This window comes from Pochonia chlamydosporia, chromosome 2, assembly GCF_001653235.2.
Source record: "Pochonia chlamydosporia 170 chromosome 2, whole genome shotgun sequence".
NCBI classification, from domain to species: Eukaryota; Fungi; Ascomycota; class Sordariomycetes; order Hypocreales; family Clavicipitaceae; genus Pochonia; species Pochonia chlamydosporia.
This window is the reverse complement of record NC_035791.1, coordinates 5753028-5779004: the sequence shown is the minus strand read 5'-3', so window position 1 is coordinate 5779004 and position 25977 is coordinate 5753028. Positions and strand designations below refer to the sequence as shown.

At 48.9% G+C, this 25977-nt stretch overlaps 11 protein-coding genes across 11 annotated transcripts; 5 read left to right on the top strand and 6 right to left on the bottom strand.

Annotated features, from left to right (window-relative positions):
- Window positions 1-314: 314 nt before the first annotated feature.
- On the bottom strand, window positions 315-2156 carry VFPPC_03792 (methylenomycin A resistance protein; the record flags this gene model as incomplete). The annotated part of the gene is made up of 4 exons (XM_022428354.1): window positions 315-319; window positions 376-1700; window positions 1770-1877; window positions 1939-2156. 4 exons carry the CDS (start codon window positions 2154-2156, stop codon window positions 315-317), a joined length of 1656 nt encoding a protein of 551 aa, XP_022284029.1.
- A 2760-nt stretch (window positions 2157-4916) lies between these two features.
- VFPPC_03791 (lipase 1 precursor protein) lies at window positions 4917-6320 on the top strand (the record flags this gene model as incomplete). The annotated part of the gene is made up of 1 exon (XM_018283250.1): window positions 4917-6320. The coding sequence occupies one exon, from the start codon at window positions 4917-4919 to the stop codon at window positions 6318-6320; it is 1404 nt and encodes a 467-aa protein (XP_018137555.1).
- Window positions 6321-6565: 245 nt separating this feature from the next.
- On the bottom strand, window positions 6566-6988 carry VFPPC_13524 (porphyromonas-type peptidyl-arginine deiminase domain-containing protein; the record flags this gene model as incomplete). Its single annotated transcript, XM_018291299.1, has 1 exon — window positions 6566-6988. The coding sequence occupies one exon, from the start codon at window positions 6986-6988 to the stop codon at window positions 6566-6568; it is 423 nt and encodes a 140-aa protein (XP_018137554.1).
- Window positions 6989-8322: 1334 nt separating this feature from the next.
- On the bottom strand, window positions 8323-9092 carry VFPPC_03790 (hypothetical protein; the record flags this gene model as incomplete). Its single annotated transcript, XM_018283249.1, has 3 exons — window positions 8323-8756; window positions 8814-8874; window positions 8937-9092. 3 exons carry the CDS (start codon window positions 9090-9092, stop codon window positions 8323-8325), a joined length of 651 nt encoding a protein of 216 aa, XP_018137553.1.
- Window positions 9093-9811: 719 nt separating this feature from the next.
- VFPPC_03789 (hypothetical protein) lies at window positions 9812-10518 on the top strand (the record flags this gene model as incomplete). Its single annotated transcript, XM_018283248.1, has 2 exons — window positions 9812-10309; window positions 10390-10518. The coding sequence occupies 2 exons, from the start codon at window positions 9812-9814 to the stop codon at window positions 10516-10518; spliced, it is 627 nt and encodes a 208-aa protein (XP_018137552.1).
- A 218-nt stretch (window positions 10519-10736) lies between these two features.
- On the bottom strand, window positions 10737-12462 carry VFPPC_03788 (FAD binding domain-containing protein; the record flags this gene model as incomplete). The annotated part of the gene is made up of 4 exons (XM_022428353.1): window positions 10737-10743; window positions 10923-11345; window positions 11397-11895; window positions 11958-12462. 4 exons carry the CDS (start codon window positions 12460-12462, stop codon window positions 10737-10739), a joined length of 1434 nt encoding a protein of 477 aa, XP_022284028.1.
- A 1198-nt stretch (window positions 12463-13660) lies between these two features.
- Window positions 13661-14623, top strand: VFPPC_03787 (nadph-dependent 1-acyldihydroxyacetone phosphate reductase protein; the record flags this gene model as incomplete). The annotated part of the gene is made up of 3 exons (XM_018283246.1): window positions 13661-14105; window positions 14154-14503; window positions 14567-14623. 3 exons carry the CDS (start codon window positions 13661-13663, stop codon window positions 14621-14623), a joined length of 852 nt encoding a protein of 283 aa, XP_018137550.1.
- Window positions 14624-15340: 717 nt separating this feature from the next.
- VFPPC_03786 (cytochrome P450) lies at window positions 15341-17524 on the bottom strand (the record flags this gene model as incomplete). Its single annotated transcript, XM_018283245.1, has 11 exons — window positions 15341-15506; window positions 15576-15834; window positions 15896-16064; window positions 16138-16254; window positions 16324-16435; window positions 16497-16593; window positions 16644-16709; window positions 16762-16948; window positions 17028-17156; window positions 17237-17365; window positions 17420-17524. The coding sequence occupies 11 exons, from the start codon at window positions 17522-17524 to the stop codon at window positions 15341-15343; spliced, it is 1536 nt and encodes a 511-aa protein (XP_018137549.1).
- A 1705-nt stretch (window positions 17525-19229) lies between these two features.
- On the top strand, window positions 19230-20692 carry VFPPC_13523 (hypothetical protein; the record flags this gene model as incomplete). The annotated part of the gene is made up of 7 exons (XM_018291298.1): window positions 19230-19437; window positions 19490-19546; window positions 19601-19665; window positions 19723-19879; window positions 19944-20172; window positions 20225-20320; window positions 20371-20692. 7 exons carry the CDS (start codon window positions 19230-19232, stop codon window positions 20690-20692), a joined length of 1134 nt encoding a protein of 377 aa, XP_018137548.1.
- A 323-nt stretch (window positions 20693-21015) lies between these two features.
- Window positions 21016-22553, bottom strand: VFPPC_03785 (FAD binding domain-containing protein; the record flags this gene model as incomplete). Its single annotated transcript, XM_018283244.1, has 3 exons — window positions 21016-21499; window positions 21547-22042; window positions 22091-22553. The coding sequence occupies 3 exons, from the start codon at window positions 22551-22553 to the stop codon at window positions 21016-21018; spliced, it is 1443 nt and encodes a 480-aa protein (XP_018137547.1).
- Window positions 22554-23562: 1009 nt separating this feature from the next.
- On the top strand, window positions 23563-25327 carry VFPPC_03784 (cytochrome P450 oxidoreductase; the record flags this gene model as incomplete). Its single annotated transcript, XM_018283243.1, has 4 exons — window positions 23563-23737; window positions 23797-23848; window positions 23903-24646; window positions 24712-25327. 4 exons carry the CDS (start codon window positions 23563-23565, stop codon window positions 25325-25327), a joined length of 1587 nt encoding a protein of 528 aa, XP_018137546.1.
- Between the last annotated feature and the right edge of the window lie 650 nt (window positions 25328-25977).

Below are 25977 nucleotides of genomic sequence, written 5' to 3'. Positions count from 1 at the left end.
GAAAACGAAACGTCGTGTGCGGGATTCATGCTCTTGAATGCAACCTTGGAACATCTGTCTAGCAAATAATTGGCACATTCAAACATTGAAGCCGCAAATGAGGTATTTCAATACTAGGCTGGCTCCCTTGGAGGTTTACTCATTCACCTTCTAAGTTAGATGCCTATTCGACCATATACATAGCGCCGGCAACGATGCCATTTTTAAGCAGGCATGAAGGCAGCAATCTAGTAGCAGCTGATGTCATTTTCGCGCTGTCTTATTCTCCAGCCTGCTCGTAACCTCAATCTCATGCCTGTAACTTGTCAAGTCCTCTATCCTACCCCTTACGCCTGTGTCAAGTACTTTTTGACTCCTCTTTTGGGTTTGTCTCACTCTCGCTGTTTGGCTCTCCTCGAAGGGCTTCAATGTTGTGCTTCTTCCTGTTCTCCATGCCAAAATCAGTGTTGTTCTCCCTCCTGAGCGGAATCTGCTTCATGATAGCAGCAGCGAGAAATCCCACTGCCCCAAAGGCAATGGCAACCTGCCATGATCTCTGGAGCGACGTACTCTGCACATGAACAACCTCAGCACGCGTCTCTGCCGACAGAGAGTCGAGAAAGTGCTTCTCGGCCGCCCCGTATGCGCCGCCGCCTTCAAACTGGGCGGCTATCGCTGCATTGCTGCTAATTGCTCCGTCACCCGCAAGCTCCGAAGCCCGGCTGGTGTAGATAGTACCGGCGATGGCGACTCCCCACATGACGCCGAAACTCCTCATGAAGCCCCAAGTCGCCGTTGCCAGCGCCGTGTCCCTGTCCGTCAACGGGGCCAGCAGCGCTGGGAGCATCGCGCCCATGCCAAACCCTGCGCCGAAAGACTCGAGCACCTGGAAGCCTACCCAGGCGCCGGTGCTGGACTTCTCATCCAGAAGCGTGAAGACGCCGAAGCCGAGGACGATTAATGCGAAGCACACAATAAGAATGGGCTTGTACTTGCCGAACTTGCTGAGGAGTAGCCCACCGATGATGGCGCCCGGAAGAAGTGCGAGAATCGTGGGGAGAAGATCGATACCAGCCTGGTAGGCAGTCTTTGCCAGCACGCCCTGGAAGTACACTGGGAGAAAGTATAGTGCCCACATGGTGACAATACCGTGGAGGAAGGTGAGAAAAAAGACAATGGAGGTGATGCAATTTCCAAAGAGATACAACGGCATCATGGGATTGGGCGTGAGACGTGCATTTCCTTCAAGCACGACGAAGGCTCCCATTGTGGCGATGCCAACCATCAACGGCACCAGTACCTGATACGATGACCACGGGTATTGTCCTCCTGCCCAGCCAAGCGAAATCAAAACGGGGACTGTGCCGCTGATAAAGAGAGCGTTCCCCATCCAGTCGAGGCTCGAGAACTTGGTCGCCAACGTCTGAGACTTGTCGTATTTGACTCGCAAGAAGAGAAACAGCAGCACAACGGCAACACCACCAATGGGCAGACTCATGAAGAAAGCCCAGCGCCAGGTGCTGTAGCTGACCAGCAGTCCTCCAAAAAAGGGACCGAGAGCGGCTCCAATGCCCACCATACCGAACACGGCGCCCATGTAGGTTCCTCTCTCGCGGAGCGGCACCAGGTCGCAGATGACGATCTCGCAGAGAACGCCGATGCCTCCAGCTCCGATCCCCTGAATAGCTCGACCGGCAATCATGGTGACCATGCTCTGGGCTCTGTATTTCGTCAGGACTCAGTAAATACTATAGTTTGCGCTGCCGCATGGGACGAAAAGTACAACTTACGCGCCACAAATACCACTTCCAAGCATAAACATGAGCCCAGCTATGATCAGGGGCCAGCGGCGACCAAAAACGTTTGCAAGCTGGCCATACATGGGCATCAGGGACGTCCTACGCAGGTTTAGTATCTTCGTTTTGGCGCAGGGGATGGGGGGTGGCCAGGGAGGCTTACATGGTCAAGAAGTATGCGTTTGAAATCCAGATGAAGTTCCCGCCGCCATTCAGATCAGCAACAAGTGATGGCATCACCGTTGACGTGATTGTAGCTTCTGTAGACGTCAGAAGGCTGATGAGAGAGAGCATAACAATGATGGCCCAAAATCTCGGGCCTTTTTCAAACGTTGCTGGGCTCTTCTCCGTGGTCAAAGCTGCAGCATCTTGTTGTGCCATTGTCGGTGCGCGACAAGGTCAACAGTACATGTAGTAGTTGGCGACGCTAGTACTCTAGGCTGATGGAAAGGTAGTGGTTTGTAAAGCTAAATGGGAATATCGCAGCAGAATGAGGCTGTCCTTGGTTCTCTTCTTGCGGAGAGTCGACGGGAGTTTTTCTTTGAATTCTTTCGCAGATACGATATTTTGTCAGGGAGCTGCAGGCACATATTTAAAGGACCGAGAGAAAGTCGGTACGAATCATGGGTAGCTCCGTTCCCCTTGGGAGTGAACATTGAACACACCGCGGAGGGTTTCGCACCTCGCAGGGTTTCGCTTTCAATGTTCCTTCGCGACTGCCGTGATCCGGTGAGACCCGGTTAGTTTGTTGATACTGGGAGACCCAACAGACTTGAGAGTATGAGAGGAGGAAAGGAAATAAAGAAGAAATACAATAACAGAGGAGATAAATCCGTCGCTTATGTAGCCTTGGATGCAGTCGTTTTGGTGTACAAATGATCGAATCAATCTTCTAGCTAACGTTGATTTGAGAGGACATATATTTAACGGATTTAGTCGTCTCTTTGGGTCTCGTTCCTCGGTTTGCCGCATGCGTCTCCGTGTAAGCTTACAACAAGTATCTTGTGGTAGCTCGTGGTACACAAGATAGCTTGTTGAACTGGCGATTCCGAGAATTTAGTAAAATTCGTTAAGCCGACAAAACAGAAATTTGAACCGTGGCCAAGGAGCTTATAGCTGTGTACTATTATAGCTACCAGAGACTACCTAGACTCCTACCGCTATTGTCATGTGCTTGTTTGATAGTGACAGCGACAAAGGACAAGAGAAAAAGGTTTCCATACGATGGGACCGCGAATAACAGGCATATTCTAGTCTCGCGTTCTCTGTCTCTTTTTGTTTCTCATTCCACTTTCAGTAGAGCCCTTCCTCTTCTTTACCAAGCACTAAATTCTTCCGACTTCAGTTCTTTTCTGACTTCCTCAATGAATTTCATCTCGGCGGGTGAAACCCATAGTTGGGTTCCGGTTGTGATGCTGTGGTACATGATATCATTCATATCTTGCTCCCAGATTGAGCATTTGGTGATATATGGGATGATGTCTTGCTGATTTGTGCAGCTGAACCTTTTTGCTAGAAGTGTGATGCTTGATTTGATCTCCTCCGCCAGCTGCTCGAGGTCTTCCTTAGTGAAATCTCAGTGACGTGCCGACATGGTGATGGCAAGAAATAAGGTGGCTTGGCGTTGTGGAAAGGAATCTGCGAAACAGTATGAGGTGTCAAGCTCCAAAGAAGAGTTTCAACGCCGAGGGTTGATCGGAAACAAACAGATCTTTGTAAGGATAATGGTAGCTTACAATCGTGCCCTGCCTTATGTTTCAAACTCTTGCATGAACTTGTCGTCGAACGATGGGAATCTTGGCAAAGCTGCGTGATGCTGCTGCTTTGAATGAGAGAAATGGCGACTTCTTGGAGATCGCGATGCTTAAACGATCTGGTATAGCCTTTGTGCGTTGTTGATTTTAGAAAGAATTTGGGATTTGGTAGTGGTAGAAAACCTGCCGGAGGTAGATGCTGAAGAAACGGGGAGATGGATGGATATATAACGTTGCTGGCACACACTTTTGCCACTTATCTGTAACACTATTGCCTTACGCGGCAGGTAAATTTGTCAAAATGATCCAATCTGCCTGAAAAGACATAGAGCCAATTATAGGGACTAGAATGTAGGTCTGTTCTACCCATTATTCACGTTAAGTTGGGTTGAGACTGTCCCAAATTACACGCCGTCCCGGTTTTAGCAGGACATCATACAAACGAGAGAAATGCAAATTGGCCAACACGTTTATTTGACCAAAATCACCGAAAATTACGGACCGGAAAGTCGTGTCCGCGGACGAAGAGGCACCAAGGAATGTGTGGTTCTACACTGTTTCCCTTTTGGCATGGGAGACGATGAGCACACTCTGAAGGAAGCATTAGATATCTGTACTCCTACCACGACCTCAGCAGCAAGTTTGGTTTCCAAGTTTGGTAATGTTGTGCAAAGCTTGTACTGTGGTTGAACTCGATGATTGAGGTAAGAACACCACGAAACAAAACTGTCGAAACACCCCCTGAGGATCTGCGAGCACAGTAGACACATCTTGCTTTGTCGGGGCGTTAAAAAGGAAGTTTGCCAATAATAACATATTGGGCGTTGCACAGGGTTGTCTGTTGCAAACCACAGCGGGATGTTGGTCCTTGCTCAACGCCTGTTCAGACCCAATCCATGGCATGGCATGGGTAACTACGGTGCAAGCTGTGAATGTGATGCCGCAGAAGGATAAATGAGCTGGGCGGTTTCGGTTCGAACAACACAAGACCTGACTTAGCCGTCCGTCATGAGTTATGCCGATGATTAGCCCCAGATCAGTTCGGGCGATCTATAGCTATTTGCGGTAATTGCTGACCGATTTTACCTTGAAAAAATCGCGGCACATGCTGATCTCGCCTTACACAATGAACTTCGCCAGCGCAGCATCGAGCCCTTTTGGTACATCAGCTGAACTTCGTTCAAACACTAAGAACCATAAAAGCTGCCCCTTCCGACAAGTTAGCAGTTCTCAACGCGATCTGTTCGCAGCCTCTGCTATGCATATTGTCTCAACCCAAAGACTCCGTATTACACCTCTTTGCCCAGACTATTTCAGTTCAAGTGAACTAGTAGAGAAGTAATCCATCATTGGGTTGATCAGTCTCTCCGACAGGAGCCTAACCGTAATGCCAAATGACGACCTCGCCGCCACATTGCCACTCAATCCAATCACATCAGGCTATTCCGATAGAAAAGAGAGCGAGACACAAACCGACAAAGAGAGAATCGAGTCGAACATGCGTCCGTTGAGGTGGTTATTTGGTCTCTGCGTTACCCCGCAGGCCGTCGGTGTTTTGACAGGCCAAGATGCATCATCTGAAGGACAACCACTTCCTCCTAGTCAAGACCCGTGGTACAGAGCTCCGCCGGGCTTTGACAGGAAGCAGCCGGGGGGTATTCTCAAGATTCGGATTGCCCCTGGAAATCTGACGAGTGTGGTTGGCAACCCTTCAGCGGCGTACCACATTCTGTACCGAACAACTGATTCAACAAGCAAGCCATCTTGGGCTGTGACAACTTTGTTCATACCTCCATCGTTCCACTTCTCACCATCTGGAAAGGCAGCATTGTTATCTTACCAATTTGCTTACAATACTGCCAACCTTGATTCGAGTCCATCCATCGGACTGTATTGGAGACTGGCTCAAGAAAACCGCCACCTTGGTCTCAAGTCAAGTACTTCTCTCGTGAATGAGATGCTTACTCGTGGATGGATTGTCAACACACCGGACTACATGGGACCGGATGCGGCGTTTGGTGCCAGCAAACAGGCTGGACAGGCAACTATTGACTCTATCCGCGCCGTTCACAACCTTGCCAACATGACTGGTAACATGCCAATAAATATGGCAATTTGGGGTTATAGCGGTGGCAGTATTGCGACCTTAGCTGCCGCCCAATTAGCACCACGATACGCACCAGAGCTCAAAATTGAGGGAACAGTTGTTGGAGGTCTTGTTGACGATATCTCCGCAGACTTTGACAACATCAACAAAAGCCCCATCGCTGGTACCTTGATAGCCTTGTTGCTTGGGATAACAGCACAGTATCCAGAAGCTACAGCTTACTTGGAAAGTCGTCTGGTACCGGAAACCAAGACTGAGTTCTTATCGGTAAGAGACATGAATGCCGGCGATGCATTACCAAAATTTGCCGGCAAAGATATTTACGCTTACTTTATTGGCGGTGCGGAGGACTTACAGGCACCAATTCTGCAAAAGTTGTATGATGATCAGGCGAAGCTTAGCGACAAGGGAGTGCCATCGATGCCGATTTTTGTTTACAAGGCCATAAAAGACGAATACTGTCCCGTCGAGCAGACGGATTCGACAGTGAAAACCTTCTGTGAAGCTGGTGCTGATATCCGTTATGACAGAAATACCGTTGGCAGCCATGTTTTGGAGATAGAGAATGGCAAGCCCAGGGCAATGACTTGGCTGGATGGTATCTTCAACGAGTCACACATAACTCCTCCATCAGGGTGTACTGTGCACAATGTTTCCGTGGATGTTGTAGGCAAGCCATCATAGTCACATACATTTAGGCCTATAGCTCTCTTTAGTTCAATACCTTATTAAGGCTTTCCTACTCTGTGGGGATCTTCATCATCGTTAATGAGGTATCTCATCTACGACCCGCCGTGCCTGAAAAGCACAGGAAGTTCACGGGAGCTCTGGTATTTCCTAAGTTGCTAAGTAACACCGCCACTAAAAAGGAATAAATGCCCAAGAAGGACGGGGAAAATCCTCCTCTCACTCCCAACAGCGCTCTGTACTTATTGGATAGCCGTAAAGTCGCGATCCGGGTCACCAAACTGAGGCATTATGACGCCGTAGTTGACCAGGAGAAAATTGACATAGTTTCGCACTACACGATAGTCACCAACACCCTTCGAACCACCGATAACCGTGGGAGGTAGCTCAAAGAATTCTTCGCCAGATTCCTCTATCTCGATGATCCCAAACCGGCGAACCTTTGATTCGGTCGCAAAGCTCAAAGTTTCCAAGGTTTTCTCGTGAAAGGCCGTCCATTCTGTTGGTTTCACCTCATTGGCCTTGCTCAAAACTATCACACCTGGCTTGACGAACCGAGCCAGAGAGTCCGTGTGGTAGTCCCTCGGATCCAGATCTCGTCTTGCAGGAATCCATATAACCTCCCTGGGGAGGGAACATCCATCAGCTAGACAGGCTACTGACATTGAGTTGTAATACTACCGGAGGGATCTCGCTCCTGATTAGTAGTTTTATGGAACCCGACCTGCCTTGTAACGTTTGCAGAGCTTGGATTCAAGGCAGCTTCGCAGTTATTGATACTCAAATGGTTCAAGAACCACAGGTTCTAACGCAAGTACTCATGCGCCGGTCACCTCACTTGGGCTTTCTATGGTTGGGAGCTGTACTTCTAGACATTCAGCATTATTTTATGAGATGGGCGCGCCTGTTGCATTCCAAATTGATCTCAGTTCGGCAGCCCAGACAAACAGCTATGTTTCTTTTATCCAAAAACCAGTGTCTTGCATTGCGCCCAACCCAACGACCCTAAGCCGTTCAGACGAGGCTCGTTTGATGTATCTGTCGCAGGCGTACCGTCATGGCAGCCCACCTCTTGTCCCATTTACACCCTTTGGCTCCATCTCGATTGCGGACTGCATTCTGGACGTACAGATACATGCCGCTTGCTCCGCTCATCATGGCTTGCGATATGGAGGTTTGACTTGGAACTGCAAAAATAACACTTATACTGTTCAAAAGTCGACTGACAGCTCTACTATTCTACACTACAACACGAGTGATGTTGATAAGCAAGATGTAATTGTGGAGTACGACAAACTTGACCGCACCAGAGACTGTTCAGAGTCCATGACGCGACTTATGTTCAAATGGCTCCGCGAGGCAGATGGGTTTCCTATTGCCGAAAGAGCTATTCGAGAACATGAATGGATTAAAGATGCATGGAGCTCGGACGAAGAGAGTGTTGCGCCAGAAGGTGATGGAAAGTCGACGACAAGCCGGCGAATTGGTCCTTGGTTATGTCGAGGCTTGACGGCGCGATGCAATACCATATGAGCATGTGAGATATTAAAAAGAACCTTACCACTTTTTTTGGGCTCTGAATTTATACCTCTATGGGGGTTTGCTTCTATATTGAGCTATATATGGCTCTCACAGTCTGCCACTGCGTAGTTACAAGTACGTCAATAGATATGAAAGAACACCAAACTACGGGGTTCCTGTTTCCCCTTGGTCACAAAGAGGCAAAATCCTACACTTCGCAGTTGAAATGAGCCTTCGTTGTCAGGTTTTCTCCATAGTATTATTTCTCTTTTTTCTTTCTTTTTTGCCGTCCACAGAACTAGCTTTCACAATGTCCCTTGAGACTTCTCCATGGTAATGCTGTTGCAACTGCATCCAACTATAAGTTCTTGAAGAAGTGGTTGTCCTCGCCGCCGTGTCCTTGGAACTTGCCCTATGGTAACAATAATATTCGCACAGCTTGAAGATTACAATCCTGGCGTCGTCCCGCATGCCATGTTTAGAATGTCTTCTTGAATTTGACATGGATAATGCCGCTGCCTTCGAACATGGCTCGGCGCTTCCCAAACATGTCCACAGGCTTCATGCCCAGCTCGTTCATGAAACCCTTCGTCCCTTTGATCGCCTCGACATGTTCCGGCATGTCTTTCCACCTCCAATAGTCCTCCACGCTGTCGTAGCCAAATATACCACTGAAGCATGTTGTGCTGCCCATATCAGCCAGATCAGGCTTCAGCCACCACATATATCCCATCGAGACGCCTTTTGCTTTACCTACGGTCACCGCAGGCTGCTCGTCTACCTTGGCATTTCCGATAATTTTCTGCATGACAACCTCTTCCGTGGCATTCTTGTCAGGCAGACTGTAGAATCTGAACTCGGTCACGTTGGCCGTCAAAGCCTCCGCTGTATCGTGCTTGAACGTTGCAAATCCTGTTGATCAAATTCAGTTCTTATTTCTCCCACTGGCTATACAGCTTATTTACGAACCAAGGAATGGCTCTACCCCGTGCTCCATGTTCACAGTTTCTTTAAATGCCGCGCCAGCGCTCTGCATGCCTTCAACTTTGTTCTGTTTTCGAAAGAGGCTTTGTCCTTGAATTCCAGGACTACACAGTGAATCTCTTCATCTTCAACTAGCACGCCATGGTATGCGGCTTTGGCGCCCGGCACGCGTGACAGCACTTGTGCTGCTCCTTCGAGGGCTTTGGAGGAGTCAACAGCGTTTGACTTGGGAGGGTAGAACATTATCTGGGCTACGGAGCCCATCGTGTTTTACTTTACCGCCCGCTGTCAAGCGCGGAGGATTACACAGACTTTGTGAGAATACTGAATTATTTTAACTCAACAATAGAGCCGTATCACAATCTCTTTTGAAGATTCGAGATCAGCAAGACGCTTGCCTGATGTGACTGTTGAAAGCAATACTACCCCGCTTGCATCCACCAAGTTGGTAAAGGTCAAGTCTAAATGCCCTTGAACGCGTCCCTAGATAGACTGGACGCGTAAGAGTCAACACCGAGCGCTTATATCTACACTTGAACTTGAACTGATGGCTCAGGTGCCGAGGTGAAGTCGTGGTCTCATTTTTTTTTTCTACTGGTCCAACAGCCAGGACTGAAATGTTCAGTGTTGGCAGTGTCTAGCAAGCCTCACCCTAACCCTAACCCTAATACGAAAATTGACTCATGACTTTCCTGTAAAGATAACTGCCCAGATGAACAGACTTCACTTACTTCATATGAAGTGTCTTTCTAATCTTGCCACTAATTCCAACAACATTGAAGCATTATGATGCCATTTCCCGGCCGTTCTAGTCGAGCCTGAATGCCTGGTCACACAGGCAACCAGTTGCCTCACCTAACAAAGCTGGACGCGCGAGCACGCACTCTCCCTGCAACCCCAACTGGCTTTTAAGGCGTGACGAATTACCCATTCCTCTCAGAGATTGGCTATACTCTAACGCCATTACTACCGTATATTCTATCATGTCTTCCAGTCATCCCAAAGTTGCTGTTGATGGTGATGCACCTCCTCCTGCACCATCGCTCCCTCCATTTGTTGGCTCGTTTGCTGGCCTAAGGTCTTCAAATATCCCTTCAGTCCGGCCACCAACTGTGCCCGCTCATGGTCCTCCCGGCGCAACTCTTGTAGAGTTGCTGACCTACAACGGGTATCCTTTCAAGGATCACTGGGCATACTTTGTCCAGTCTCAAGGCGACCCGGACCTCGGGGTTGTGCTGCACGCGACTGGGGACGTGATAAACGGGTTTTCACTCGAGTTTAAACGCAGCACTGACCTCAAGGCTACCGACGACCTTCCCTCTTCAAGAATTCCCCTGCAGTGGGTTGACGGTCGCTTCTTCAACGAGAAGGCAATGTTCAACAACGGGCCTACTGTAGACAGCATCCCCGTGTGCATATTTGAGTCCTCGGTGAGCAAAGTAAATGCCCCTGAGAAGTCACTCAACTCAGTCGATACCGCTGTAAGTACATGATATCAATACGACACGATGTGATAAGCACGGCAACGTAGATCTCAAGAGCTAACGCGCGGGATGTCCAGCCTTCCTCACGAACAGCAGTTAAGCAGCGAAACTGCCAGACTTGGATCATTGAATCGGCAGATCAACTTGTCAAAGACGGTATTTTTAGTGCAGAAACTGCTTCCTATCTTCGAGGTGCCGAACAGTGATCTAGTGGGTGGGGGATACACATGTCAACAGGCGTGATGTTCTTGCCTACCCTCGACCCAGATTTGTGAAAACAAAAGAGAATTAGGTGGAGGTGATAAAGACGCGCAGGTTAATATTATGACATTAATTCGCCTTTTAAAGGACTCTTACGAGCTGTATCTCTTGAAATAACAGCTACAAGCGATTGACGATACAGATCAAGCAATCAATTTTAGCCCTACGCACTCACACTCTGTCAGTATTTGCCATAGTCAAAGTTCCTCGTGTTTTTAACCATCTATAGTGCACCACTTGGCTAGACGAGCAAGCCAAGCTCTAAATAAACATTAAAAATACATCAATCTACTAATACAGCTTCCAGCCTCCGACAACCTGCCTTCGGAACAACCCAGTACAATCATACTTCAACGCAACTACTCTCAACCTATCTCTGACGCCATTACTCTTCAATGGATTCTGAAAGTCGGCTGCCGCGTAATTCGGATACTTGAAGTTCTGCAAAACACCCTCTTTTCTAGCCGCATACTCTGCATCATTGATGAATCCGGCGACCGCCGTCTTAACCTGTGTTCCAACCGCGGGGTCTGCCCAGAAGCTTGAGCAGAGCACAAGTACAAGGTCCTTTTGTGGGGTTGAAGAAGGGTTGAATCCCAAGCTGTTGGCGCGTGAAGGGTCAGAAGGCGGTGCTGGAATAGACTGCAGTGTCAGAGAAGAGGTGATGGTTGCGTTGTTGGCGGCCATCCGGGCAACTGACGCTTGCCATAACGCGTGAACTTTTGTGAGAATTGTGGGTGAGATTTTGACGGTGGTAGTGGCAAATATTGTACTAGCAATACGTTAAAAATGGTGCGTCGTGCAACTGTATAACAAGACTCACTATTGATCAGGAGTGCTCTGGGACTGAATCTCATCCGCAAAGTCAGTGACGTTGGAGAACCTCAGGGTATTAGCGATCTGAGGCTGAATATCGGTGAACACTTTTAAGTCTTTGGGATATGCTACAGGCTCAGTGTAGATGAGGCTGTTGGAAACGAGCCATTGCTTCATAGAACCAATATAGACATAGCTCTGCTCCACCGAGGACGCAGAGTCAAAATTGGCCGGGTTCTTCCATTTTGTAAAGGCATCCAGCTGAGCAGGAACAGTAGCATTGGGGTAGATGACACCGCCTCCCCAGATCTTGCCCTTAGAAATGGTCTTGATGTCCCAGCGGGTGACAATGCCAAAGTTATTCGCACCGCCTTTTATGGCCACAAAGAGATCACGGTGGGATTTGGCATTCGCGTTGATGATGGAACCATTGGGTAGCACAATCTCCACGTTTGTCACGGCATCACAGCCAAACCCATTTTTAAGAGCAAAGAACCCAATACCGCCTGTTACAGAGTTGTCAGCCCATGTTGACTTATCATAACTGGAGTCAAAAGGTAGCACATACCTCCCGTTAGAAAGCCGCCAACGCCAACTCCAGATGCACGACCACCGTTCAGCGACCGTTTGGCAGCATCCAAAACGAGATACACATCTCCCCAAGACGCACCAGTGCCAACCGAAACAGTCACACCATCCGCTTGAATGTTCACACTATTAATAGCAGTCAGGTCCAACGTCACGCCGCCGTCAATATTCGAAAAGCCACGATTCGTCGCGTGCCCCCCACTGCGAACAGCAAAAGAAACCTGCGGTGCTTTTTTTAGTAACTTGACGGCAGTGGCTACATCCTCGGTAGTGGTTGGTTGAACGATGCATGACGGCTGTTGTGTCTGTTGGTTGGCATATGCATATGACTTCTCGGAAATGTTGTAAGCCTTATCTCCTGGATATGTGACCTTGCCAGGCAACCGTGAGGATATGTCGGCACATATTCTGCTGGGAGCTGCCACACAGCAATGAATGGTGATCAGCGAGAGAATTATGCTTAGATGTTGTGATAGCCGATGCATGATTGGAGATCCAAGGGGCTGAGGGGAGACTTCGGTGTCAAAAGTGTCTGGACCTTGAGGGACCCGGTTCGACTTCGTGGTGGTGAAGGCCAATTGATGTCGAGGACGGGATCACACGGTTGAGATGGGCTAAGAACCCCGTTGTTGCTGGGCGTCTTGCAACACACTGGTATCTCGGATGTATTCTTGGGGCGTAAATACGACTCTGCTGGACTTGAGGGGGGGAACGAATCTTATGTGAGTTAAACACCGTTCTTGTCCGGTACGATTCTCAACTTGACTAGGCTAGAACGCCCCTTTTTTTAATCTATGCCGTAGTCGGCCGGGGTCTATTTTACATGGCAGGCAGGTCTTCCGTAGCCTGAACGGCTAGCTTGTAATATTACTCCCATGACCGAGTACCATACTCAATGTGCCTGGCAAACCCGAGATATACGTCCGACATCTAACTTATGGTGCAGTAGTTTGAAACAATTGTTGCTATAACAGCCCCGTGACTCTACTGAAGCACCGATAGGGAAACTAGCAAGATGGTTGTGCTTCCAGAGCTTCTACGCAAAGCACGAACTACAATTCCACGTGTTTGTGTGATCCAGCTCCCGGGGTAAGGCGAAATCGACCGTCTCTGTGCCATCCAGTGGCACCTGCTCCAGGACTTCGCTTGGGGGCTGGAATATCACCTCGTTTGGTGTTTGAACATGCTGATTGGTACAGCATGCAGCTACTTCCCAGTTCAAGATAGTCAACCGCGATGGATCATGTTCCTGGACAGTAGCCAGTGTCTCCGAACATGACGGACACTGTGAGTGTCGATCTAGGATGTACCCGTTGGTAGATTCAAGAATCCACACTAGCAAGTACTTGTAGAGCTTCCCTGTCAGCTCTTAATTAGCAACATGAGGCAAAATCCAAGGCAAGAGTATCCCAGCAAAGCTTGGCAATATTGCCGTCCCAATCTGCCAACAAAAGTTGACCAACGTCGTGGCTTGTGCATTGCAACCCCCGCACGACGCGTGCTCTACATGTCACCGTAGATGTTACACAGCATCACAAGCGGAATGATACAAGTAAAAATAGCTGTCATTGGGGTATATTTCCTGTCGTGTCCAATACTCTGATTCAGCCTGGCATAAGGCGATCCATATCTCAACACTACAGCCTCATATCCCATTGAGTGAGCCATTCCAAATTTGTCAACATGTCTTCTAGCACCAAAGGGGCCGTCCTGATTACCGGCTGCAGCGATGATGGTGCTGGCTCGGCCTTGGCCGCAGAGTTTGACGCTCATGGCTACAGAGTGTTCGCAACGTCGCGCAGCTTGAAGACCATGTCCAAGGTCGAGAACCTCCCCAACATCAAGACCCTTGAGCTGGACATCACCAAGACGGCGCAAATTCGGGCCGCAGCGGAGACTGTTGCGTCAGAGACGGGTGGAGAGCTTGCTTACCTTGTCAATTGTGCAGCCCGCAACTACTTCATGCCGTTGCTGGATCAAGATATCGAAGATTGCAAGGCCGTCTTCGAGACTAACGTCTGGGGTCAGCTTGCGGTGACACAAGCTTTTGCGCCACTGCTTATGAAGGCAAAGGGCACCGTGGTGTTCATCACCTCGGTGTCTGGATATCTAAATGTTCCCTATCAAGGTATGTTGTGGTTCTCCTTCTACATAGAGTTTACGCTGAGATTCACAGGACTATACGCCGCTTCAAAACGGTCTGAGCAGATCATGGCGGAGACATTACGTCTCGAGCTTGCTCCGTTCCACGTCAAGGTCCTTTCCGTAGTAACCGGAGCGCTCAAGACCATGGGACAGACGCACTTCGAAGACTGGAAATTGCCAGCAGGCTCTCTGTACTCGCCCATCGAGCCCACTATCAAGGACAGGGCGCGCGGCCAAGAAGGAGCGCCTAGAATGGAACCCTGCGATTACGCCAAGGGAGTTGTTAACGACATTATTAGAGGCAGAACAGGGACGATCTGGCACGGAGCCAGTGTCGGCGCCGTCAGGTTTGGCACCTCATGGCTCCCGACATGGATGATGGTAAGTTTTTGACGAGAAACTCCGAACCCGTCTGGTGTCGCATTGGCTTACTCTTCATTACAGGACAGTGGCGTTCAGATGAAGACAGGGCTGGACGTGTTAGCACAGCAAAACAAGTAGGTAGATGTAGGTAGCAAATCCCAGCCTATAGAAGGTTTAATACTCCCAACGAGGTGCAGATAGGCATCCCTCAATTAAAGCCACGATTTCGTCATTCCCCTGCTTCACAACTGTGCGAGTTTTTGATCCATTGAGGGTGGTGTGAACTAGGATCCAGGATGACGGACGCCACCTCTTCCCGTGCTTACTCCGTCTCTCGGGAGAACAGGCGCAACCCTGAAGGCGCGATTTGGCGTGAGCCACCAGTCGATTCTTGATTTAATGCCGGAAGATGATGGCGGGGGTATTATTGGTCATGTCGTCTAATCTTTTGGTTGCCAAATGCTCGTCAATCCGACAAGGCATTTACTCCGCCTTGTCGGCGATGCCCGTCAACAAAAGTGTAACCATGTAACCATGCACGGCTGGCAACAAGTCAATCGGGGTATTCAGAAGTGTAAGTATCTCGGGCCATATGCTCTCGGGACATTTCAAGGCGTTCTTCGGGGCGTTATACCATATAAACAAGGGTAGCGCCGCGAGATCATGCGGGGAATCAGCCACGGAATAGAAGACCAGCTTAATTTCTACAACTAGTTTTAGTCTCCAAATGGAGATTCGGAACACATTTCCAACGTCTATCATAAAATGCACAATTCTTTAGCCGGAAACCAGATCGTCTACCTCCGGGATAGCACTAAGCCCCTCACACTGACAGCGACTTACACACCTCTGCCCTTACACCCTAGCATGAAAGTTGGCCTTCACGCCTGGCCCTGGTAAAGTCAGGGTTCGCCAGTTAACCGTATACTTCCGGTTCTTCTGCTCCATCTCCGGCTCAAAGTTCTCTAGAATATGATACATGACATGCTTCATCACGTATGAGACAAAGAAGCGCCCGGGACTGTCACACAAGTTAGCCGCAGTCAATAAAGCACTCGTACAACATGTAGAAATTGAGACATTGTCTTACCATGTCAGCTTACCCGTCCCCCATACGTGCCACTTCTCATTGATATCAGTAAAGTTCGACGGGCCTTCTGGCTGCGTTGATGCACCCCTCCCAAGTAAGCTGGGATCAGCGAAGCGAAAGCCGTCAAACATGTCGGGTTCGGGGTATTTCGTAGGGTCGCGGAGCATCGGTCCTACGGGAATGCCAACCCACTCGCCTTTCGCGACGCGAGTGCCATCAGAGAATGTGAAGTCTTTTAGAGCACATCGGCGGGCGGTGACTGTTAGGCATGGAGTTAGCATATTGCGACGGTCGGCTACCGGCTAAGTTATGAGACTCACCAGATTCAACGGGTGTCCATCGCGAACATTCCTTCAGAAAACTATCCAGTAAGGGAAGACCATCACCGGATGACAGAAATTCGCCCCCAGCAAGGCTCTCAATCTCCGCACGGAGGGGTTCCATATACTCAGGGTGTTCGCATAGACTGTAAATGACGAATGTCAAGGTCTATTGAGAATTAGCACCAATATCACTCCCAGCAAGAAGTTCCATGCAAAAGGTTGGGGTAATGCATGCTTACTGTGGCAAGCCCTTGCACGGAGCCAAACCAGATGGCCATCACCTCAAATGCCATTCGATCCGGTGTCCAGGGCCTAGACTTGGGCGACGTATCTATGATCCACTGGATGACATCGTTCTGCAAGTGACCAAGTTCAGGAAATGAGCACATGCACCTACTAGGTTGTTCGGCTTGATAACCACTTACGAATTTTTCTCCCCCGTGGGGGTTTCTCATGCGGTTCTCGATAATGTCAACGAGTCCGTAGAAGAAGGTCTGTTGTCGAGTCAAGAACTTGGGAATAAACTTCCCAATGATGCTGTGAAATGTTAGTCAATGCTGCAAGGTCGGAGTGTCGGGCATGGCTTGTGCAAACTTACGGCCGCAAGAAGCTGGGGCAGATGCGTAGCAGCTCCGATCCGTAGAGTACATCTTCGTTGTAATAATAGGCCGCGTCTATGAAATCATTGTTTTCCACTATGTATGATGAGTACAAAGTAAATTAGCGTATAAGGAAGAATACTTACAATTGTCTGCGCCGAAGAAGGCATAAGCACTAATCTTGGTGACGACTTTCTTGGACAATTGCAAAACTTCATACTAGTCAGTCGTGATAAATTCAGGCAGTACGGACATAGGTCATACCATTTGTCGCTTTACCGTCCTTAATCTCGTTCGCAAACGTTTGACTGATGATGGTACGGACACCGGGTGTCAACTTAGGCAAATGTGTGGTCAACAAGGTGCGCAAAGTTCTGACAAAGCCGATTCCTTCAATGCCTCTTTGATCATGCCAGTTGAAGCCATTCATGGTATACTCGGGCTTAAGAATCTGAACATCATTGTCAGCAACTCCATTTTACACCCCACATCCCCGGATGCCGTGTAGCGGTCGGAATGAAGAAGCCTACTTCTTTGGCAGCCGCATGAAGTGAGAGCTGTTCGTTCGTGGCATTCTTTATATCTTTGATGAGTTCCGGCGACGAGACTAATGTCATCCAACTTTCCGGTGAATTGATACGCAACGCATTTCCTTTCATCTGTGGGTTGTTTCAGTAAGCGGTCGGTTATTCTACCGAGCAGGCGGAATTTTGAGCCAAACTCAGCGGGAAGGATTTACCTGAGAATATGCAGCCTTGATTCTTCCGTTTGCGGCAATGGGGTATATAAACATGTCCCATTTATCTCTCAACGCCTGCCGTGCTTTTTGCAATGAGAAATTCCATGACTTTTGCAAGGGGCCATTGTTCTATGCCAAGTCAATATTACGTCTCACTTGAAGCCGCCTCGGGAGAGTACTCACCAGAACAGCAAACAAAAACGCAATCACACAAGGCACAACAACCAAGAGTCGTGATTCTAGACCAATGTCTTGAATCGAAGATAGAAGAAGCTGACTTGGACCCATTTTGACAAATGTTTGTTCTTCTAAGTTTAATGTGAAGCAGAAAGGTTGGCAAAACACCGTGAGCAGTGATTCCCTTTTCATCAATACATCAAAATCGGAAAGAGGGAGAAACAGCGTAAGGCTGGCCCATCATGTGCCTCCTCCCACCAGGGCGATTGGAAAACAACTGCATTGTAACTTGCATTAAACCTCGCCCCCAAATCACATCGGCACGGTGCATTCACAACACTCTCGTAACAGATACATCCGTGTGGAAATCTAAGCTTTCTCGAACAGGGGTCCAAATCCCATTTCGACCAGTTGTGCGAGCATGTCGGTGATCTCCTTTCGGTCATGGACGACGGGTGGCGTAGTGCGCAGCCACCGACAATCACGATGCCATACCAGTTCGATAGAACACAGCAAATGGGTGTGGTCTATTTCCGGGACAGATGCCGTTGGTTGTCCGATACATGCCAAACTGATGCAAGTCGTCAGCAATCTCCGACCATGGAATACCTCGGTCTGGGCTGAAGCTAAGAGAGTCGGCCCATATTTGAATGTAGACGCCATGGATTTTCCCAATCAACATCGTTTCATGCACTTCTTACATTTTGAATCTTAGCGCGGCTTGTTGATTCCGCAATTTGGTTGCGATGTAACTCGCTACTTGAGTCACACCTTGATAACAGATGCATTCAGGGTCTCAACGAGCTCGCATAGAAATTCTGGCAACGTTGCTGCCTTGATAAAAGAAGACGCAATTGGGAACCCCGACTTATAATTGGATTCATATCGTTGTTCTCGAACGCCTTGTCCGAACCGTTTGGCATATCCTGGCCGCAAGCTGGCTCGCGCTCCTCAATGCTACGAAATTGTCAGATCATCTACCTCTTCGTACACAAGCGATGCACACCAGTCCATCCCTTGAATCCTTCTCGTCAACATGACGCACATGCTAGCATGCCGGGAATTGAAAGGCTGGTTACCAGGAATCCGTCTCGGCCTAAGGATCTGGAACTCTTTCTACTGGGGGCCAAGACCGAAGATGACATGCAAGGTAACCCTTCGATTGAACACACTCCCTCCTGGACCCCAACTAAATTAATGTCACCCCTCCAAGTCTTTCTGGCCTTCGTGGAGGGTCGGACAGTAAGACGTGCCTCGTGGTGGTTCGTCTCCGCACCTTGATAGGTTAAGATCGCGGTTCTTGTCTCTACCGTGTATCATTGATCCACCTCCGCACGTCGACGGGATTTACAAGGATGCCTCCATTGACAAATTCGGGTCCATCCATCATACACAACCTCCCTCGAGTAGGTCTGCGCCAAGGCACGAGGTGCATAACCTGTCCGCTTTGTGATGGTCATGGCACTTGAAAGCCGCTCTCACCCCCGCTGCGTGAGCCAATTTGAGGTCAACTGGTTCGTCTCCAGGAATCAAAGATATCCGTTGCTCGTCGCCTTGTGCACAGGGCATTTAATCCTCTTTTTTTTTACTTTCGCTTATCTCTTGGCTGTCTCAGAAGACCATTCCACGTGGGATTCCTTTGGCTTTATTATTTTGTCAGCCCTGTTTGCAGACTTTGCGAACCTACGCAACCATCACCAGCCAGGGTTAGGGTTAAGCAGACGTCCAACTCGGCAGTTCTTTAAGAAGGGCTGCAGCGTTCTCAACCTCATTCCAAAAGACAGACTCGACAAAATACCTCTGAAACCAAATCATCATGGACGCTTTACCACCTGGTATCGACCCATCTCAGGTGCCTCTCGCCAAAAACCCATCTGGCGCACCACCTAACTTTGTCGACCCTCCTTCCCTACTGATTGCAGTTCAGTCAGTCGGTATCATCCTTGCCGCCATCTCGTTGATGCTAGTTATCTCCAGATTCATTCTTGGACATCGTTTAAAACGTCCATTTGGCCTGGATGACCGTACGTACTACTCTGTTCAAGCTGTTGAACAATCTGCTGACTTCTTCTCCAGTCTCCGTTGTGTTGGCATGGATGCTCGCGGCCGTATACACCGGCGTTTCCTGCGCTCGTATGTTAAACAGTCATATTCACTTTCCGAGATCGAGCTGACATATTTGCAAAGTTGGGGGCGTCACTAGACATGCCTGGGATACGCCCATTACCTTTCTTGACTCGGATTACATCAAGGTAATACAGCAGATTTGTACCAAGACAGAGGCCAGTAACTAACAGACGATGACATAGAAACTCTTCGTAACTAGCTTGGTTTACGGTCCCATGCTGTTCTTCAGCAAGGCGTCCATTCTGATCATGTACTACCGCACATTTCAGCGAAAGGTCTGGCTGAGGGTTTGCATCTATGTTCTTCTTGCTATCATGATTGGAACATACTGGATGACTGGTAAGGCTGTCCCTACACAAAAGACACACATTGAAGAATTACAACTGATGAGTATCCGGAAAAGTCCCCCTTTGCTTCTACTACTGCATGCCGCATCCCAACACCGACCAGAAATGGGACCTCAATATCCTCGGCAACTGCAATCACCTCGCCACCCCCGGCCTAGTCCAGGCAGGCATGAATATCGCTGCAGACATTGCCATCTTTGTTCTCCCGCTGCCCATCGTGTTCAAGCTGCAAATGCCACTCGGGAAGAAAATTGGTGTTGCGGCTATTTTCGCAACCGGTTTATTGTAAGCATGCCACAATCATCCTTGTGTCATTGAGTCAAGCTGACCACATCAGTGCCCTTGCTGCAAGCGCCCTCACAACATACTACCGCGTTCAAATCATTAGAGGATACGACGTCTCATGGGCTGGTGCTCAAACCTACATCTGCATGTAAGTTGTGTTGCAGCCCGCATGTTGCACGCGAGTGCTAACCCTGGCAGTCAAACCGAAGTCTATACTTCCATTGCTGTGGCGTGCATGCCATCGCTCGCCAAAGTCTGGAACAGCAAAATCAAGGAATCTCGCTTGTATGGCAGCATGCAGTCACTATTGTCCTTTATCAAGGGCGGATCGTCCAACAACAGCTCTGCTCGACACTACGCCGAGAGTGACTCGTCGTCTCAGCTACGAATGAAGGGGTATAATGAGATTCGTGCGTCTGCTGACTCGGAGGCGGTGCCGACCTTTGGACGGGGCATTCACAAGAAGACTACAATTGAAATGAGCTCCATGCCTGGAGTGTATACTCGGAGTCGTCCGTAGGTGAATGGATGGGATGTGCAGGTGGTAATGGAGATTGACGGGGTGGACAAGTTGACACTCTGCATCGAGAGGCTGTTTGTTCGGAACCAATTACAGTGAAATTAGTGTGATACCATGTAGTAATATATTTATTATCTCAAGAATTACAAACCCCTTTTTCATGCTCTATTGATAGCAACAAGATGCCAGGGAGACACAGGACACAACCACTTATTAGTGCCCACCTACAAGGCAGTCCATGTATATCGGACTCGATACAATCAGAAATATATATCATTTATCGAAGCTACCGGGCTGCTGAGTCTCGACACTCGCAACCTATGCTACATGGATAATTTAAATCCACCAGGAACCCCTTTCTGAAATAATCCCTCAGGATCATACTTCTTACTCACGCTTCGCATCCTCTCCAGACTCTCTTCGCCATACCCAGCCATAACGTCATCCTTGTGATATGCATAGTTGGTAAAGATGTAGCGATGCAACAGACCCTTCTCACTTGCCAATTGCCTGAACTCCGCCACCAACGCCTCCACAGAAGATATGATGCGCTCATCATCAGCAACCTGTGTCCAGCAGGGATTGATCAGGACGACAAACAGTGGCCCATCTTCTGGCGGAATGTTCATCGCATTTCCCCCGGCCTTTGCTGAATTTGTCAGAAGGGACTTTGTAAGCGGATGGAAGCCAAATGAGAAGATGAACCCTTCCGCATCTTTAATAGTGGCCAGTGTCTCCTGCCACTTGTTATGCAGGGTATCCATCAAATCCAGGTCTGGTTTAATCGTTATAGAAGCCCAGAATTGCCTGTTTTGCGTCAGCCACTAATCCAAAGTTAGGCCAGATAAACTTACCTCATTCCATTGCTAGAATGTTTACTCAACTCCTCGCAAAAACCGATATGGTTCTCAAACCTCATACTTTTCATCTGCGCAATCTGCGGTTGAACATTGCTAAAGCGCTGCAACGCTGGCGGATTCTCCGCGCCACCAGTATGGTACATGACACAAGTAACAGCCTGATGCCCAAAGCCATAACCCGCGCTGCACATGATGTGCGTATTCTCATCGGTCTCATTATGAACAAAATCGCATGCGTGTTGGAGGACTTCTGTAAATGTACCGGGCATGTAGTACGTGATGCCGCCCCAGATGCTTTCGGATTTGAAGGTCTTCATGGTAATAGACGTCACGATACCGAAGTTGTTGAGACCGCCTTTCAGAGAAGTCCAAAGGTCGGTGTTTGAAGACGCATTGGCGCTAACAAGTTCTCCAGAGGCGAGGACTACTTTGAACTCAGTGACAGAGTCGCATGCGAAGCCAGTGCCGGCTGAAAACATGGAGAGGCCGCCTAGGAAAGATTAGCTGGACGGTTTCAATGACGACTCGTTTGACTTACCTCCTAGAATGAAGCCAGCGACACCAATTCGACCAACGCGCCCTCCGGCCGTTGTCAAGCCATGCTTCTCAAGTTCGTTATACACAGTCGTCCATGTCTCTCCAACACCAATTTCGACGGTTGTCCGATCTTCACTCAATGTGATGCCTTTGAAGCCACGCAGGTCAAGTGTGACGCCGTCTTGGATGTTGGCACTACCAGCAAATGGAGTGTGCCCCTCGCCCCGAATAGCAATTTTACAGTCGCCTGCGAGAATGTGTGGTCTCAGGGCTTTGATTACGCTCTGGACTTGTTCTACCGTCGTGGGCTTGACGATGTGTGACGGCCTCAGTTCATTCTCAAACGCACTGAAATAAGAGCCATTAGACTCCTCATACGCCTCACTGCCAGGCAGTGCGATGGCGTCATGAGTAGAAAGAGCGCCAGCAATGGCGGTGGAAATTGTATTGTCGGAGGTCGCCATGACGATGCGTCACCTTCTGATCTTGAGGTGGTGTACAGTAGCTGCTCGGAAAGGAGGTCAACTGCTTGTCTTCAAACGTGTCGAAAGCAATTCATCAGTTTATCGAACCCCGCATTGCAAAAGAAACTGCGAAGAGAGTTGTTGCTGAGATGAGTGCCAGAGACTGAATCACACTGAGGGGACCAACACAACAAGCTGTGTCAGCTCAGTTACAATGAAGTTGCTGACGAGCCAGCCATTTCAGGCAATGAGTTACAAAGGGTCCGTGATTTCACGCAAAGGCCACAATGCCAAGCTTCAGCCAATGCCTATCACAGTTCAGACAATTTGCGCCATTTGGTCGTGTTCTAATGCCGTAGCTCGGCATGCGTTGTCACTCGGCTGGCCATGTTTGTAACAAAGTATTTGAATCGCTTATGGGGGCCGAATCAACACGATCTGCGATTGAGAGCTTGACCTCTGGAGCTAGCTGATCCCTGAATCCTTCCAGTTCCTTAACGCCACCCCGTCAGCCTAGAGTAGCAACCAAACTAATCAGGTCCCTCCAACTTTGGCCACTAGGCCAGCTTGTCCGCTAAAGCCTGCATGAAGCCTTGGTATCCCATGTCCATCTGACAGCTTATTCCCAATGCCGTTGGCTTTGGGGGCCAGAGGAATGGCACAGTGCACAGTGTACGCCACAGCGTTATGTTCCGATGTACTTTCGGGTCAATGGTGGTGGCTCCTCAACGAGTCTACCAAGGAATGCGTTCCGTGTAACCAGCCAGCGATAAGATAGAATGGCAATCACAGGGATGTGTAATGCCTCGTCATCAAACTAACATTTTCGCGGACGTGTAATATCATGCTGCCTCTGTGCCGTCCTGCGTTTACAACATGTCAGACGGGAGAGTTCAATGTTGCTTGTGTGCCAGGCCAAAACTTCGGTCACTGCATGTCTGAGACGCGATGAATACGCTCAACCTGCTGTCTGTGCTCAATCAATTGCGCCGATAAAGTAACCTTTAAGATGGAGTCTTCGTATCTATTGGCGTTTTTCACGGTAGTCTCCCGGGACTCTCGTCTGCTTGTACCGGCATTGGCAATCGCACTCCTTGCTGCTTGGAGAATCTACACATTCACACTTCTGCCATGGCTGTATCCAAACGACCCAAAGGAATATCCGTACTGGATTCCGGTGGTGGGTGAGTAAACACGGGTCAACATGCCAAACCGTCAATTTGTGAGGCTAAACAAGTCTCAGGCCATTTGCGATCATTCTTCAAGAACTCGAGTCAATTAATCTCAGAAGCCAGGTAACTTTTCCTCCGACGAATGGAAAATCCCATTGCACAGACTGACAGCCCCAGACTATATTTCTATGACACAAGAGAGCCATTCGCTCTCTCTGTTGCCGGCCAGAAATGGTACGTCATCACCAAGTCGGAAGATGTCGCAGCGACCTACAAGATGGAGCATCTATCATACGACGTTTTCGCTGTCGAAGTAATGCGCATGATTGGGGTTTCAGAAGATGGCATCCGAAAAGCCTTCCAAACCCACCTCATCAACAAGGACGGGAGTGTTGGTGAATCCAAGCATCTCGTGCGACTGTGCAAAGAATACCAGCTTGAACAACTATCGCCTGGAAATCGATTAGACACCCTTGTACAGCCATCACTTCAGTTCATAAAACAGCATTTGGACCTCAAATCGATACAACACAGAGGCGCAAACTGGTACACGTCCACCAGTCCTCAATCAGACAGCTTGGTTGTGGCTCTATACCAATGGGTTTCAGATATCTTCATCGATCTAGGCACCAAAGCGTACTTTGGAGACAAACTCATGCAAATTGAGCCGGATTTGATTCGGACATTTATTTCTTTCGAGACCTTGTCCTGGCAAGCCATGTATCAATACCCCAGCTTCTTGTGCGGAGAGATGCTAGCAGCCAAGGCGAAGATGCAGAATGCGATGAAAGAATATTTCGCGGCGCCAAGGGCGGAAAGACCTGACATGTCTTGGTTTATATCAAAGATTGAAGATGAGACCGATCGCCTGCAGACAGCGCCAGCTGACTCTGCAATCTTTTTCTTCCAGCTGTTTTGGAGGTATGTGACGCTGCTTCTTTGCACTGACTCCTCGGTTCTCCCGCCACCTTGCTGACGGTCGCTAGCATAAATGGAAACACGCGAAAGGCTCCTTTTTGGATGCTATCATACCTTCTTTTCGGTAACAAGGAGTTAATTGACACCATTCGCGTTGAAACCGCTCCCGCGATCCGCGACGATGGCAGCATCGACGTCGCCTATCTCATCAACGATAAAACATGTCCTCACCTAAATAGCATATGGGATGAAACTGTCAGATTGACAGCCTTTGCCGCCTCTGTGCGATTCCTCACGCATGACGTTCAATTAGGTGGAAAGACGCTCCGAAAAGGCAATCGATTGATGATGCCACAGCGGCAACTGCATTTTAGCACACACGCCTTTGGAGACACAGCATCAGAATTCGACCCCGATCGGTTCTTGAAAGATGCTGGTCTGCGAAGGAATCCGAGTTTAAGACCGTTTGGTGGCGGCACGACAATGTGCCCGGGTCGGAATTTGGCAAAGCAGACGACGTTGGCGTTTGTGACGCTGGTTTTGCATTCGTTCGATATTGAGTTGGATCCTTCTGATCAGAAGTTTCCTCAGCCAGCTGAGGGGAAGCCTTCTATTGGTTTGGTGGATGTGCAGGAGGGTCATGAAGTGTTTGTGAGGTTGAGGCAGAGAGAACGGAATAGTTGAATTTGAGTCGTGTTCAGATTGGGGTGTTTAAATGTTCGTACATAAAGCTCTGGCAGTCGCTGTTGATTGACACGTTCATATTGTCATCGATCGCCTACGTAGTTCGCTTTTACCGTCTCAGCTAACCAACGACAACAAGACTGCGAAGTTGGATTGTTCCACTGTCTGCTTCAGAGGGTTAGGTTGTCTGGCAAGGGCCTCAAGCCCAAATCCATGCTCATCAGGTCCAGTTTGTTATGGCAGGGATACGGTGTTAGCCTATACAGAACAAGTCGTTATGCCAACAACTTGTCGCCTACTGGTCAACCTTAATGAATTGGCTCACCGTGATCTCAGAGGAATCCACGTAAATAGTTTTAGCTCTAGACCGGTTCAAAGACTTGTAGCACCTTAATTTAACGTATCGCGCGAAAACACCAATAGGCTATAGGGTAGGTCAGAAATCCCCAAGTTGCATATTTCTTCCGACTTGAGTTGACATTCATTCACGGTGGATGTGACAAGAATTCGCCGAGAAGATAATAATTGACCATCGCACTTGCCAAAGGTTTGCAAAGCAGCAATTCACAATAAATGCTTTGATCAACCTTGGCATCTCTTGGCGAAGACGCCTCACCCGTTTGCCAAGAACGAGATGCCATATTTGGCCA